This window comes from Phasianus colchicus, chromosome 1, assembly GCF_987193195.1.
Source record: "Phasianus colchicus chromosome 1, bPhaCol1.hap1.1, whole genome shotgun sequence".
Taxonomy (NCBI): domain Eukaryota; kingdom Metazoa; phylum Chordata; class Aves; order Galliformes; family Phasianidae; genus Phasianus; species Phasianus colchicus.
The window spans coordinates 189,936,343-189,949,299 of record NC_143436.1 but is presented as its reverse complement, the minus strand read 5'-3'; the positions used below and the strand labels follow the sequence as shown (position 1 = coordinate 189,949,299).

Genomic DNA, 12,957 nt, shown 5'->3' with positions numbered 1-12,957 from the left:
GGAGAGGAACTTGCTGTGTAACCTGCTTTTGTCAGGTTTTGGCTGACCACGGTATTTAGCTTAGTTGATGTCTGTAAAGCACTGTGGAAATGAGCATTATCTGTTTTTGATGTGCATGCCTTAAGCCACATTGCTTTTACATGTGTAGCTCCTTCAGTTACCATAAGCAGTGTTTTCTCAGCCTGATCTGTGTGTTGTTGTTCCTGGTTCTTTTCTGCCTTTCATTTAGGGGCTGAGTAGTAAAGAGAAGGGAAAGCAAAAAGCTAGTATAAAACTTATTGGAGAAGCTACAGAATTGACCATTAGCTTTTGATTTGACATTGCTTTATAACAGTACCAATATTTTCTTTTTATATATTTAAAGAAATATAAAAATATAAAATGCTTGTTCAGAGGAAACAAGACTTTATGCTTCAGCTCAAAGGTTGTGTTCTTTAAAAAGAAAAAAATTCTTCTGTTCCAAATGTTCACAACCTTTGCACAGTAGACTGGAAATAGCTGAGGAGGTGGCAACGAGTAATCTGGTGTTTAGACTGCATTAAGACTTTACTGCAACAAAAAGATTATCTGGATTGCATTGTTGCCTAATCCATTATGGCTTAAGCAGTCTTGGCATGTGATGCAGTGGTGCGTTAATCTATTTTCAGAAGTCTGTGCATATATTTCTCCTCAATTCAGGCTTTGTTTTGGGCAGTTATTTTGGCAGAGCTCTCTTATGGTTAGTTCTAGCAGAATCATAGAATCACAAGTTTGGAAGGGACCTGCAGGGTCATCTAGTCCAACTGTCCTCCCATTACCCTTTCTCCCACAAGCCACTAAACCATATCTCGTAGGTTCTCATCCAGAGAAAAGCCTCATCCTGTCTCTGTATCTAAAACACCTTGCTATTCAGTGCAAGTGGGCAGGTTTTGAGAAGAACACTTCCTTCTCCTGTGTCTTTGAATTGAGGAACCAAGTCCTCAGGGGGTTTATTGACCAACAGGCTGCCTGCCGTTCTCATCAGCACTTGTAGTTTCAAGTTTTCTGTCTGCAGCTCTGGTTGAAAGCTCTGACTAATTTTGAGCTCTGACTGGTTTCTCAAGGAACCAGTGCAGATGAACGTGATAATGCTATTAAAAACAAAAATGTGTCTGTCAGTGTACCCAAATTCTAAGTTCATGGAACCATGGAGATTTGAAGGCCACGTGGTCCCAGCCTTGTGTTCAAGGCAGGACAAGTTGGATAGGTGTGTTTGGGGCATTTCCTGGTCTGAGCTTTGGAGGATCTGTGGTGTTGGAGAGTCCACAAGCTCTTAGGGCAATCCATTCAGATATTCAGCCACCTCAAAGGATAATATTTTTTATCCTGTCTAATCTGAGTTTCCAGTATTTGAATTGTCTGTTGCCTCTTGTCTTAACTGTGCTCATCTGAGAAAAGTCTGGCTCTTAGTTCTAATAGTTGCAAGATTTCAGTGGACAAGAAGGATTTTGAGGATGTGTTATGTTTGAGCCTTCATCTATCAGTACTTCATAACATAAATTCAACTGACCAAGCAGAGCACTTATTTTTCAGATCCAACCTGTTTTCAGGCATACATAACATAATGTTTACACATAGCATTTCTATAAAATTTCTCAAGAATGTGTTGTTCTTTGAGCAAATGGTGAAAAGTTTTTGGAGGACTTGGAATTGTTTGGTAGGAGTAGAAACCTTTAGAAATGCATCAGCACTTTGTAGGCACAGTGTAGGGTCCATATCTGGATTGTTTTGTGGTATGCTGGCCTTTGTTATGAGGTACTTCACCTGTCTGAAAGACAAATCTTTGTGAATTTATTACATCTTAAAGTTCTGCTATCTGACAGACAACCTTTCTGACTATTATGGCTAATGGTAACAAGGTAGTAAAGCCTCTTCCATAGTTTTCACTTAGGCTTATCTGGCGTATTTCCTGGTATAAATACTGTAATATCTGGGACAAGTTCAAAGGAAATCTTTGTGGTATTGTTCATAAAACCAGCAAATTTAAGGAGGTTTGATTTACTACTTAAATGGGCATATCTCATTTTACTTTTTTCTTTTTTTCTTTACAATGTGCAAGAAAGATCCTAATTGAATTAAAGTTTGTCCTCCCTTTTTTCTTCCTCCTCCCTCAGATTGCAGCTATTCTCAGGAAACGAAAACTTGACTATTATTTGCACAAACTGCTACCTGAGATCTTGCAATCAACTTCCTTTCTGACAGCAAATGGGACCTTGTATATTGCTTGCTTTTGCATTCTAAGGTTGGTATATTGTCCTAAAAATTATATGTAATAGGAAAGCCATTGAATGTAACTTTTTAGCTTATAGAATAATTTATCTTAAAAACAAAACAAACAAACAAAAAACCCACATAATTTGTGTGAGGTTTCACATGCACCTCTCCCTCCTGTCATCCTCCCATTAGATTAGAGAAGGAAGCTTACATGGCTTAGGAGTAAGACAGCAACAGCTGGGCTTTCTGATTTTTGCAATTGACTGTGCACAACATACACATTTTTTTTTTCCCCCTTTCTTGTGTAAATGTTTTTAAAATCAGCAAACAAGGCAATATATTCACATGGTTTCCTTTTCCATTTGTTACTGATTCCAAATGTATGGGTGCAGGAAATGCAGGTTGATTGTAAGGATTATCTAAGGAGGTCTGATTTTTCTCTCCTAGAAATGTTTGAATGCAAACAGACTTTTCAGACAGTGGGTCACAAGATTATCAGAAAAATTATGCTTTCCAATGTAACTGCTGTTCTTTGAAGAGCAAGCCTGTGTTTGGTGATGATTTGATGATCAGTGCAGCATATATGAATTGCAACTGGAATTGAAATTGACGAGATTACTTTCTAGGATTGTTAAAGGGGAATGATTTCCTATCTCCTAGGAATTAGTAAATCATGTAGTTAAAGTGTGTTGGGGGGAAAAAAGGAATAAATAATCAGTTTTCCTAATTAAGAGAAGTTGCCAGTAATGTTTCTGCTATGTTACTTGTTCTATATATAGCTACAGAATCTGGAAAGAAGAATTTAGTGTGAGATTATGTGAGATGTTTTATGATAAGAAAATCTAAAACTTATAGTCAGCCATTTCAGAAAAATCTCTTGATTTTTTAGGGGAAAAATATGAAGCTTGATAGAGAAAAATGCGAAATAATCAACTGGAAGGAAGAGAGCAATTTATCCTATTCACACAGTGGTGGGATTTAAACTGGGGACTAAATTAATCAAGGAGATGCTTGGGGGTCATTAAGGATAGGTTCTGTGAACAAGTCAGCTGAACAAGTTGAATATGATCAAGAAAACAAGTCTTATGAAGAGAGAAACTGGGAACAAACCAACGAGCACTATTAAATACATGATATTCTTAAAAACTATGTGCTGTATACCTTTATGAAGAACTACTGAGCTCCTGAAGTTGATAAATTAATCACTTGGATTTTGCTTAGTATTAAGTTGTCTTGCAGCTTAAGCCATGTAAGCTTCCTTCTCTAATCTAATGGGAGGATGACAGGATGGAGAGGTGCATGTGAAACTTCACTGCTTTTTGTTACTACTTCGTGTGAGGTGGTTGTTTTATGTAAAGTATTTGTTTGAACTCATGATTCTTTGAGTTAATCACTGTGTGACGTGGAAAATGTTTAACTTCCTGCAGAGGCCTCTCAGAGAGAAAATAACAATCTCATTTTCCAGTGCAGAATGCCATTTGGTACTGTATCACAGATTCACATGGAATCACAGAATGGCCAGGGTTGGAAGGGACCTAAAGGATCGTGAATCTCCAACCCTCCTGCCACATGCAGGGCCACCAACCAACATTTAATACTAGACCAGGCTGCCCAGGGCCCCATCCAACCTGGCCTTGAACACCTCCAGGGACGGGGCATCCACAACCTCTCTGGGCAGCTGTTCCAGCACCTCACCACTCTTATAGTAAAGAAAACTGTATGTTTGAATCCATCAAAGAAATGGCAGAACACCATAGATACACCGTGGCCCGAGTGTTTCTGAAGTCCAGCTATGACCTTTCATAGAAAGACTTTAGAGACCAGATCCTTTAGGTCTGATTTTGGGTAATGGAGATGAAATGGGATATGTATCATTTTTATCTTTTTAGTTGCAAGGTTTGTTGTGGCTTTTTTTTTTTTGTCTTATCCAAAAAGTTCAAGTCTCTATAAGGAGGTGTGTTTGTTCTATTGACATCTGAGGTTCCCAGAGCTCTGAGTCGATGCAGCATTTCCTGCAGACTTTGTGCTGAGTAGGAGAGTTTCTAGAAAGCAGGAGTGGCAGTGACAAAGAAACAGAGTTGTCCAGCAGTCCCCATACAGTCAGTTCCTGAAATTCTAGAGTAGAGCAGCAGATAAAAGGGTTTGTAGCTGGACATGTTAACTCATTTACCTGCATAATTCTTGCTCTGATAAAGAATTGTGTGTTTCCTCGTTTTGTAACACCTGGGCAATGTGTTGGTAGGCATGTTAAGGGTCTCCTGGATAAAGTGACCACTTCATTTTTTCGTACATATACCAAAGTCTCAGTGATTCTTCACACTGTCTTATACTGTATTCTGTAGAAAATATCTTTTATTCTCCTAGTAGCAATTGAAAGACCTAAATATGAAATGTAATTGTCAGTGGGATGTTTGGCTTGTGCTGATGTGTGGTTTTGATGCTCTTGTAGTATTTCCTTGCTTCCCACTGAGGAAAACTTTCAAAAACTGCAAATACATCTGAGGGTGTAATATTTTAGACAAGAAAATGCAGTTTAAATGATTTCAGTAATTGTTGAATATTCTCTCCTTTTCATTAATGAGTAAAATTTCATAACAATCCAAGTTCAGTTTCAGCAGTGACTTGGGCTCTGGGTAGCTGTTCTCATTCCAAAAGGCATCACTAAGCGAAGTTGGCTGCTTTTTAAATTTGTTTTCTTTCTTGAAGTGAAATAGTGAATGTGTGCAATCTGCTCTATTGGCAGAACTGTGGAGGTGGTGATCCATGTGACAGCCCAGCTGTGGCTGTAATCTGCTTGCTGAGGTGATGCAGTTAGACTACATCTGTCTACGCTTCAGAAAGAAGTCCTAGGCTCCTCCACTGGTGGGCATTACAACAGTTAAAAGATGGGTGTGAGTTTTAGGGTTTCAGTTCCATTAAATTGATTCAAAACCTCATGAAGTCGTGGCTCAGTTAGCCTTGCAGCTAGGGTAGTTCAGTTTGTCTGTGTACATACAGCTTTCCAGTAATTTGCTTGCTTCAATTCAGCTGTATGTATCAACCAGCCTTTCAGCTTTGGGTACAGTTTCACAATGAGAAATTAGATGAATAATCAGGAAGAGAACACATGCTTCTCATTCCATTATGCTGCCTCAGACTGTGTAAAAACTATGTAAAAACAACTACATAAATAATAATAAAATCTTGCTTTCGTTTATTCCAACAGAAGTTTAAATTTTCCACTTTATGATTGGACATCTACATTTTCAGTGACTTCTATTGTGTAAAATATGTACTGCTTTTACCTAAATCTCATCGCACTGAACATAGAATCATAGAATGGCCTGGGTTGAAAAGGACCACAATGATCATCTAGTTTCAACCCCTGTGCTATGTGCAGGATTGCCAACCACCAGACCAGGCTGCCCAGAGCCACATCCAGCCTGGCCTTGAAAGCACATAGCATTCGTGGAGTGATTCTGATCTATGCAGGCAGAGCGAGTTCCTGTTTTTTTCCCACAGAAAAGCATTTGTTCTGTTACTTAACAGATGTGTCTGGTAGGATGTGTTCATACTTATTAGGATGTTTCAGATGGCTTATCTGAAACTTCATACAGTCATTGCTTTCCAAGAGAGTTCTAATAATGAATTTTAGCTACTGCAGCATTTGGCATTGTCATCCAGAGAAATCATCCTTTTTCAGCCGTGGGAATGAGTAGTGTGTATAATTGCCATTACATCACTTGTTGGTGATACACTGGCTTTCTTTTTTCTTCTGAACGTAAGCTGGCATTGCTCACTGCTCATGTTATTTTAGCAGCAGAAGTATGAAATGAGGCTGTTCGTGCCTTCTGCAGCAAGAATGAAAGTGATCTAATCCAGGTGGAAGTGATGAATAATCTTAGTTCTCTCTATCAATGTGAAATTTCATATAAGAAAATCATGTTTGTGTTTTGCTTTATTTTTAGAAGGGAAGACTCCACTGTATTTTCCTCAAATAATAGTGCTTATCTGCTAAAGCAGCCACAGTGTAACTGAAGTGTATTCCTTATCAAATTTCAGGACTGGCTGATTTGCTTATATGGTCAGCCCAAGTCAGTTGGAAGGTGCAGGTGTTTGGAGCAGATTAAGTATGGTGGAGGCCAATGTCTGTGACAAGCATTTTGGTTTTCCTATTCTCTTAGCGACCAACTTATAGAAATATCTTCCTAGATGATGTCTGTATTTGAAGAAATCTTTCTTTCATCTCTTGGAAGAATTTTGATGGTTGTAATAGTGTGAACTCTGAGTGAAACCCAGATCTGGTTGCAAAAAGTGAGAGCTTTCCCACTGGCCTTAGTAGATCTGGGACTTCTCTCTTGGTTCCAGCTGTAATTAATTCCTTGACTTACCACAAGTGAGTGATTTACTGTTTTTAGCAACTGTTTTTAGCAACAGTTTGCCTATCTATCTTCAGAGCACGTTGTGTAGTAGAACAATTTGATTTGATTTCTGTCTCACTGGACTGCATTCCTACGTTCCACAAGGCATCCTGAGATGTGTGCAGACAAATAGCAGGGAAAGGAGCAGCTGTAAGGTTGGAATTAGTACCTGCAGCTTTTCAGAAACGTGTCTTGGAAGTATTGCTTTCCTTAAATTAAAGTAATCCTTTAACTGAAATAGATACGCTCATGAAGTTTTAGGTCTGAAATGTTAAGAGAGAAAGTATCCTCTCTGGGAACACCTCTGAGAAGAACTATTCAACTGTAAGAATGGTTAGCATTTATCTGTAATTATCTGATGAATGTAAAATACATTTTTTTTTAATAAATGTACATCAATATTGTGATTGCTTTGCATGTAACGCATGTATAAATTACATTTTCAGGAAACTACTTGGAAAATTCTACTTTTGGTCTCCTGGCTTTGGTGCTGCTTTACCAGCTTCTTATATGGCTATTCTCATCGAAAGGAAAAGCAGGTACAGTTCATGTTAAGGGATTTTCTGTATTATATAATAATATTTCTTGTTTTGGTCATCTGACAATTCAGTTGCTTTTTTCCCTTCAAATCCTGAAATGTTCTCCATTTGAACTAGAGTCCTTTGCAGCCTCAGTATAGGAGGCTATAGTGAAAAAATCTTTTTACAAAGATCTGTTTCTTATTTATTTATTTTTTAACATGAAGGAGTAATAGGATGATGGGGGGGGAGGGGATGGACAGACTGAACGTCTCAAAGAGCTGAAGTAATCCAAACTGAAAGAAATGTAATGATAAAGAGAGCAGAGATTTTTTGCTTATGAAACGATGCCACAGTTCAGCTATCAACATGAAATTCATTAGGAAGAGCATGGAGTTGAGAGAAGAAAGCTCTGAGTGATCCAAGGATAACTGGAAGCTGCCATTTATCCTGTGGCTGTGAGGAAATGGCAGATGAAATCTGGATTGTGAAGGTTGAATGTCTTGAAATGCAACTTCCATTGGTAATTTGCATCAATAAAGAGAACTACAATGCTTAATTTAATATGGGATGAGATGGATGCCCCATCCCTGGAGCTGTTCAAGGCCAGCTTGGATGGGGCCCTGGGCAGCCTGGTCTAGTATTAAATGGGGAGGTTGGCAACTCTGCCTGCGGCGGGTGGTTGGAATTTCATGATCCTTGAGGTCCCTTCCAATTCAAGCCATTCTGTGATTCTATGTTTTGGTCATCTAGTTTGTGTGCCCTTTATTTGAAGTGGAGGTGGTGAGAAAAGTGTAGTAGATGAATTTATTCTTTACAAGAAAAAGAGGTTTTCATCCTTGAGATGATGTGAACACACTTCTGTGATATCTGTGAATGTCTGAAAATTCCATATGCAGTCATTTCAAAATAACTGCAAATACACATATGTGTTGTCACCTACCTGCCATGCCCTATCTCTGAACTTCAGTCGTGGAGTTAAGCAGTACCCAACCTGAATTTTAAGTAAGATTGTCAGAGTTCTCTCCTCTGAAAATAATACCCTACCTATTGTTTTTTGGAAACTGAAGAATATTCTTTTATATGTAAGTAGTTCTGGGAAGGTGGTGGTGCTTCTAAATAATTTTATTGAAAGTAACTATAAAGGAAAATGATCATAAAATTATGACTGTATTAATTTATTTAGGAAATTGAACTTTTTTAAAAAATTCCTTTCTAGCTGATTGGTTTTCCTCTTACTATGATTACTTCATAAAAGGGCAGATACCTTTGGTGCATTTTTTTGTATTTACTCAGACTCTGGAACTGTGTTGGCAGTGTTTCATTTTACAGTGCAAGCAAATGCATATTCCAACTTTAATTAGAATCATTTAACTTTTCCCACAGACCTGTTACAATGTGAGTGCTTCATATGTCAGGCCTCTGATATTTCTAGACAAGATTAGATGGACTACCAGCCTCATTTCCTCCCACTTAGGAGTTTCCTGTAGCTTTCAGAATATTCTTGAGCTAAAAGCTGTAACTACTGGTAAGCCCAAACTATATGGAGTTTTTATATGGCAGCGGAACAGCTGTGAAAATCTTGCAAACCAAAAACTTCTGAAGTGCAGAAAGAGAGTCTGTAAGCAAATATTATGCCAAATGGCAATTTTTAAAAGCCTTAGTGGCAAAGCAAGAATTTAGCAAGCACCTATTTCACTTCTTGGAAGCAGTAAGAGCTGAAATAGGGGATGTATGAAGATGATGAAAGTAGATAGAACACGTATGTGTATGGTATCCTGGGGCTTGTTAACATCAGCATGGCCAGCAAGTCAAGGAAGTGATCCTCCCGTGCTTCTCTGCCCTGCTGAGGCCACATCTGGATTACTGCATCTGGCTCCCCAGGTACTGCATTGTTATTCCTCCAGCATTGATAACATTTAGAAAATGTGTTGTATCTTTTGCTGAATAACTACAATTTGGGACATGAAGGAAATTCAGATGTAGTTATGTAGGAAATAAGGTGACCATGCTGTTGGGCAGGAAACATACCTGCTGCTGTGAAGGAAGCTTGAATGTGAGCAGTCACTGTTATTAATGACAAAAATAGATGCATGGCATTGAAAAGTAGTTGGGAAACTTAACTAATTAAAAATACAGAAATATTTGGTGTGTAACCCTGTACACTTTGTGAACTGCTGCTACTGACAGACCCAGTGGGACAGGACTTAGATTTGAGAGCTATTTGTTTGGTATCTTCAGTTAAAGGCAAAATCAAAATTTAATGGACTTCTGTGGTCTCTTAGGAAGGTAGCTTTGGTCAAGGAGATATGGTGCCATTTTTAGTCATCTGTGGAATAGCTTTCAACAAAGTGTAAGGAACAGTCTTGATTTTAGCTCAAATATATCTCTACTCCTTTAAATTGCAGCTGGCAGCGCCATCAGATTTACTCATTTAATTTCATCCCAAGTGGAGACCCTATTTTAAGTGCCTCACTGGCATTTGCTTGCACAGAGTGCTTGTAAAATCAGATTGTTGAATGTTGCTGTACCTGTGTGCCAGTGTTGCAGGATAATAGGAAAAAGAGATGGGCAGGCAGTTCTGCAGAGAGCAGCTCTATGTGGCATAAACCTGAAGGGGGGCTGTGTTTTCTAAAGGGCTGCAGAACAGGTTTGGTGATGGTTCATGTCTTTGTAACAAATAACTTTAATTTTTCATGGAATCATAGAACAGCCTGGGTTGAAAAGGACCACAATGATCACAATGTTTCAGCCCCCTGCTATGTGCAGGGTGCCAGCTACCAGACCAGGCTGCCCAGAGCTGCATCCAGCCTGGCCTTGAATGCCTCCAGGGATGGGGCAGCCACAACCTCCTTGGGCAACCTGTTCCAGTGTGTCACCACCCTCTGAGTTGAAAAACTTCCTCCTAATATCTAACCATTGCTATTTTCATGGTATTGGGATGGAAAAAGGAGGTGGGATTGAACAGAAGTGTCAAAGGTACTCAGACGTGATCTGCAGTGTGTTACACTGCTATTTTTCTGTAAGGACATAAGTTGTACTTGAATTTATCCATGTGGATTCTATTTCGTGAGTATAAGGTATTACTGTTGTGGCCAGGGATGTAGTTTGTTGGGGCCTGTGGAAAGGGCAAGCTATACAACCACTTGTAAATCATGATGGCTGCTTGGGATTGGGATGTATGTATGTTCTGTGATAGAAAATGAGTCACATTATGATCATTAAGGAAAATGCTTTGATAAGAATGATTTCTTAGATTGTAATTGGATGTAGACAGAAAAAAAAGTAAATATTTTGGTTTGCTTTTAGTTGCTTTTAGTGTGTTGATCATATTCTAACCCTTTGGTGCCCTACTCCTGTGGAGGTAACTGAGTTTCTGCCTCTTTCTCGTGCTCCCTACAGCACGGAGTGTGTGCTAGAATAGGAGGATGCATCCTTACTGAGCAATAATGAGTTTGAAAAGTAACATCTGCCAACTCTTAGCTGCATAGCTGGTGTGTGCTTCATGTTCTGAGAAGTGCACAGGGTTGGAGCTTCTTACCGTTAAGTTATTGGTGTCAGTCCTACCGTGTTACTTCTTTTCTGTCTCTGTGACTGATAGACATGATAAAAACCAAAAGAAATAGTGTTATATATGGTATGGCTTTTTGATGTGCACAGAAAAAGTTCCTGGTGAAATGTACAGAGTTCCCCAGAATATACATCCTTTTAATTCACTTTATTTGTCAGTTCCTTCAACATTTTAGTTACTCTTTAGATATAACAGTTAAAATAATAATGTAGTATTAATGGATATTAATATCCGTATAAAATATTAGTAGTACTATTATAAGTGTATTTAAAGTAACATTTTCCTTTGCTTGTTCACTTTTTCTTACATGTTGCATTAAGCCTAGTCTGGTGATTGGTGACCCTGCACGTAGCAGGGGGTTGAAACTGGATGATCATCGTGGTCCTTTTCAACCCAGGCCATTCTATGATTCTGTGATAAGTAGCTGCAGTTTTCTTGTCCCAGAATTTAATTTTGGAGTGTTGGATATTAAAGGTCTGTTAGTGTCTCTCCAGAAGCAGACAACTCAGGTATGTTCATTTCATTAGGCCTGCTCAGGGAATCATCACATTCATCTCGTTAGTGTCTGTCCAGAGTCGTTTTAGAGTGCACTCCTCGGTTACTGCTGCTGAGATGGTCTCAAGCTCTCTATAAGAAGCACTTCAGCTAGTTTCTAACTTTGAAAAATAACTAATTTACTCATGCCCTTTGGCTTCTGTTTGTAATTCTAAGCTTTTTAATGTCTATTAAGCGCTATCAGGAAGCCTGGAACTCCCAGTTGAGGTGGGAGCAGCTCAGATGCAGTGATGCTGCACTGCTGTGGGGCATTGGGGCTGCCAGGAGGTGAGGAAGTAACTGAGCCTCCTCGTTAAAGTTGTTGTGAATGAAGCTGCTGAAATGTGCTGTGAGGCTTGGCCACAGCCTGTGTATTGCTGGAAGTGTGACCAGATGGGCTGTGCCTTTCCGATTCCTGAGACAAAGGAGTCTGGCTGTTCAGTAAGCACCATTACTTCAGACATCTGTGATTAATATTTTGCAAAGAAAAGAGTGATGCTTCCCCAAGTCTTTCATAAACCTGCTAATTCTCCAAGTTCTATTTTACCGATAGCTAAATGGTTAATTTCAGTTTGTTTAAACTCTTGTTTAACAAAAAAAAAATTCTTAAAGAGTTTTAAGAGTTACAAGTGATACTTTAAGAAGGGGTACAGTTACGGTTTTAATGAACTCAATTATCTTACTGCCTGGCTAACTTTTTTTTCAGCCTTTGGTAAGCAATTAAGACAGAGAAACTGCAACTACATTCCCCTATAGGCTGTGGGGTGGCTCCAAAGAGACCCTTCAGGGATTGCCCCCACCACCCCACTGGCCAACAAATGTTTATGTATGGGCTGTTAACATTACAGTGGCGCCTGTCTCGTCTCTACGGGTATGGCTGTGTCACTGATGGTGTTATAAAACCTGAGATTTAGGGCTTTTGTAATTTGGTTGTAAAATCTTGCTCTGGGCTACTATTGGCAGCAAGTTTTAGTAGAGAACTTCGAGTGTTTTTTCATCAAGTTGTATGTACTGGACTCATTGCAGGGGAGTTGGATGGGATGACCTTTGAAGGTCCCTTCCAACTCTAAAGATTCTATGATTCTATCTGTATGTAAAAGGTGATGCAGTGCAACAATGCGTGTTAATAGAGGATACTTCTGCATGTATATTTGTGTTCTTGGAAACGTGTTGCTTAGAAAAAGAATGGAAGCATTTCTAGAAGAACCATGCGGTGCTTTTAGAGTTTTGTGCATGTTAACCTGCTGTCACTCATTGGGGCTTCTCCCTTGCCACAAGTGTCATTAACATAAGTACATTACAAGGGAAGAATGTGGCAGCGTAGTAAGTCTGTGTTGTAAATAAATACATACATAAATTGATATTTTTTTGTGGGTTTTGTAGAATTCTCCTTTCAAATCCAAAGTTGTTAATATGTACTCTGTCCTTGGAGGTGTTCAAGGCCAGGTTAGATGGAGCCCTGGGCAGACTGGTCTAGTACCAGACCTGGAGGTTGGTGGCCCTGCCTGTGACAGGGGGGTTGGAACTTGATGATCCTTGGGTTCCCTTCCAATCCAAGCCTAGGATTCTATGATTTCTGTGTAGATATATTTTGACCTGGGATGACAATTTCCTTTCTCAGTGTTTTATGGTTATCTAGTTTGATGCTGTATTTTTAGGAAGCTGCCAGTTTGGCAAGAGAAGGAGAGCATAATAGGCAAAC

At 39.2% G+C, this 12,957-nt stretch overlaps 1 protein-coding gene across 2 annotated transcripts in view; it reads left to right on the top strand.

The window, feature by feature from the left end:
* Positions 1 to 12,957, top strand: part of TMEM135 (transmembrane protein 135) — a 168,625-nt gene that overhangs the window by 11,785 nt on the left and 143,883 nt on the right. The window contains exons 2-3 of one of the 2 annotated variants that reach the window (XM_031612452.2): positions 2,133 to 2,260; positions 7,079 to 7,171. In XM_031612452.2, coding sequence (XP_031468312.1) covers positions 2,133 to 2,260; positions 7,079 to 7,171 — 221 coding nt within the window. The remainder of the gene's footprint in view (positions 1 to 2,132; positions 2,261 to 7,078; positions 7,172 to 12,957) is intronic. The other variant, XM_031612453.2, reaches the window with a different exon arrangement.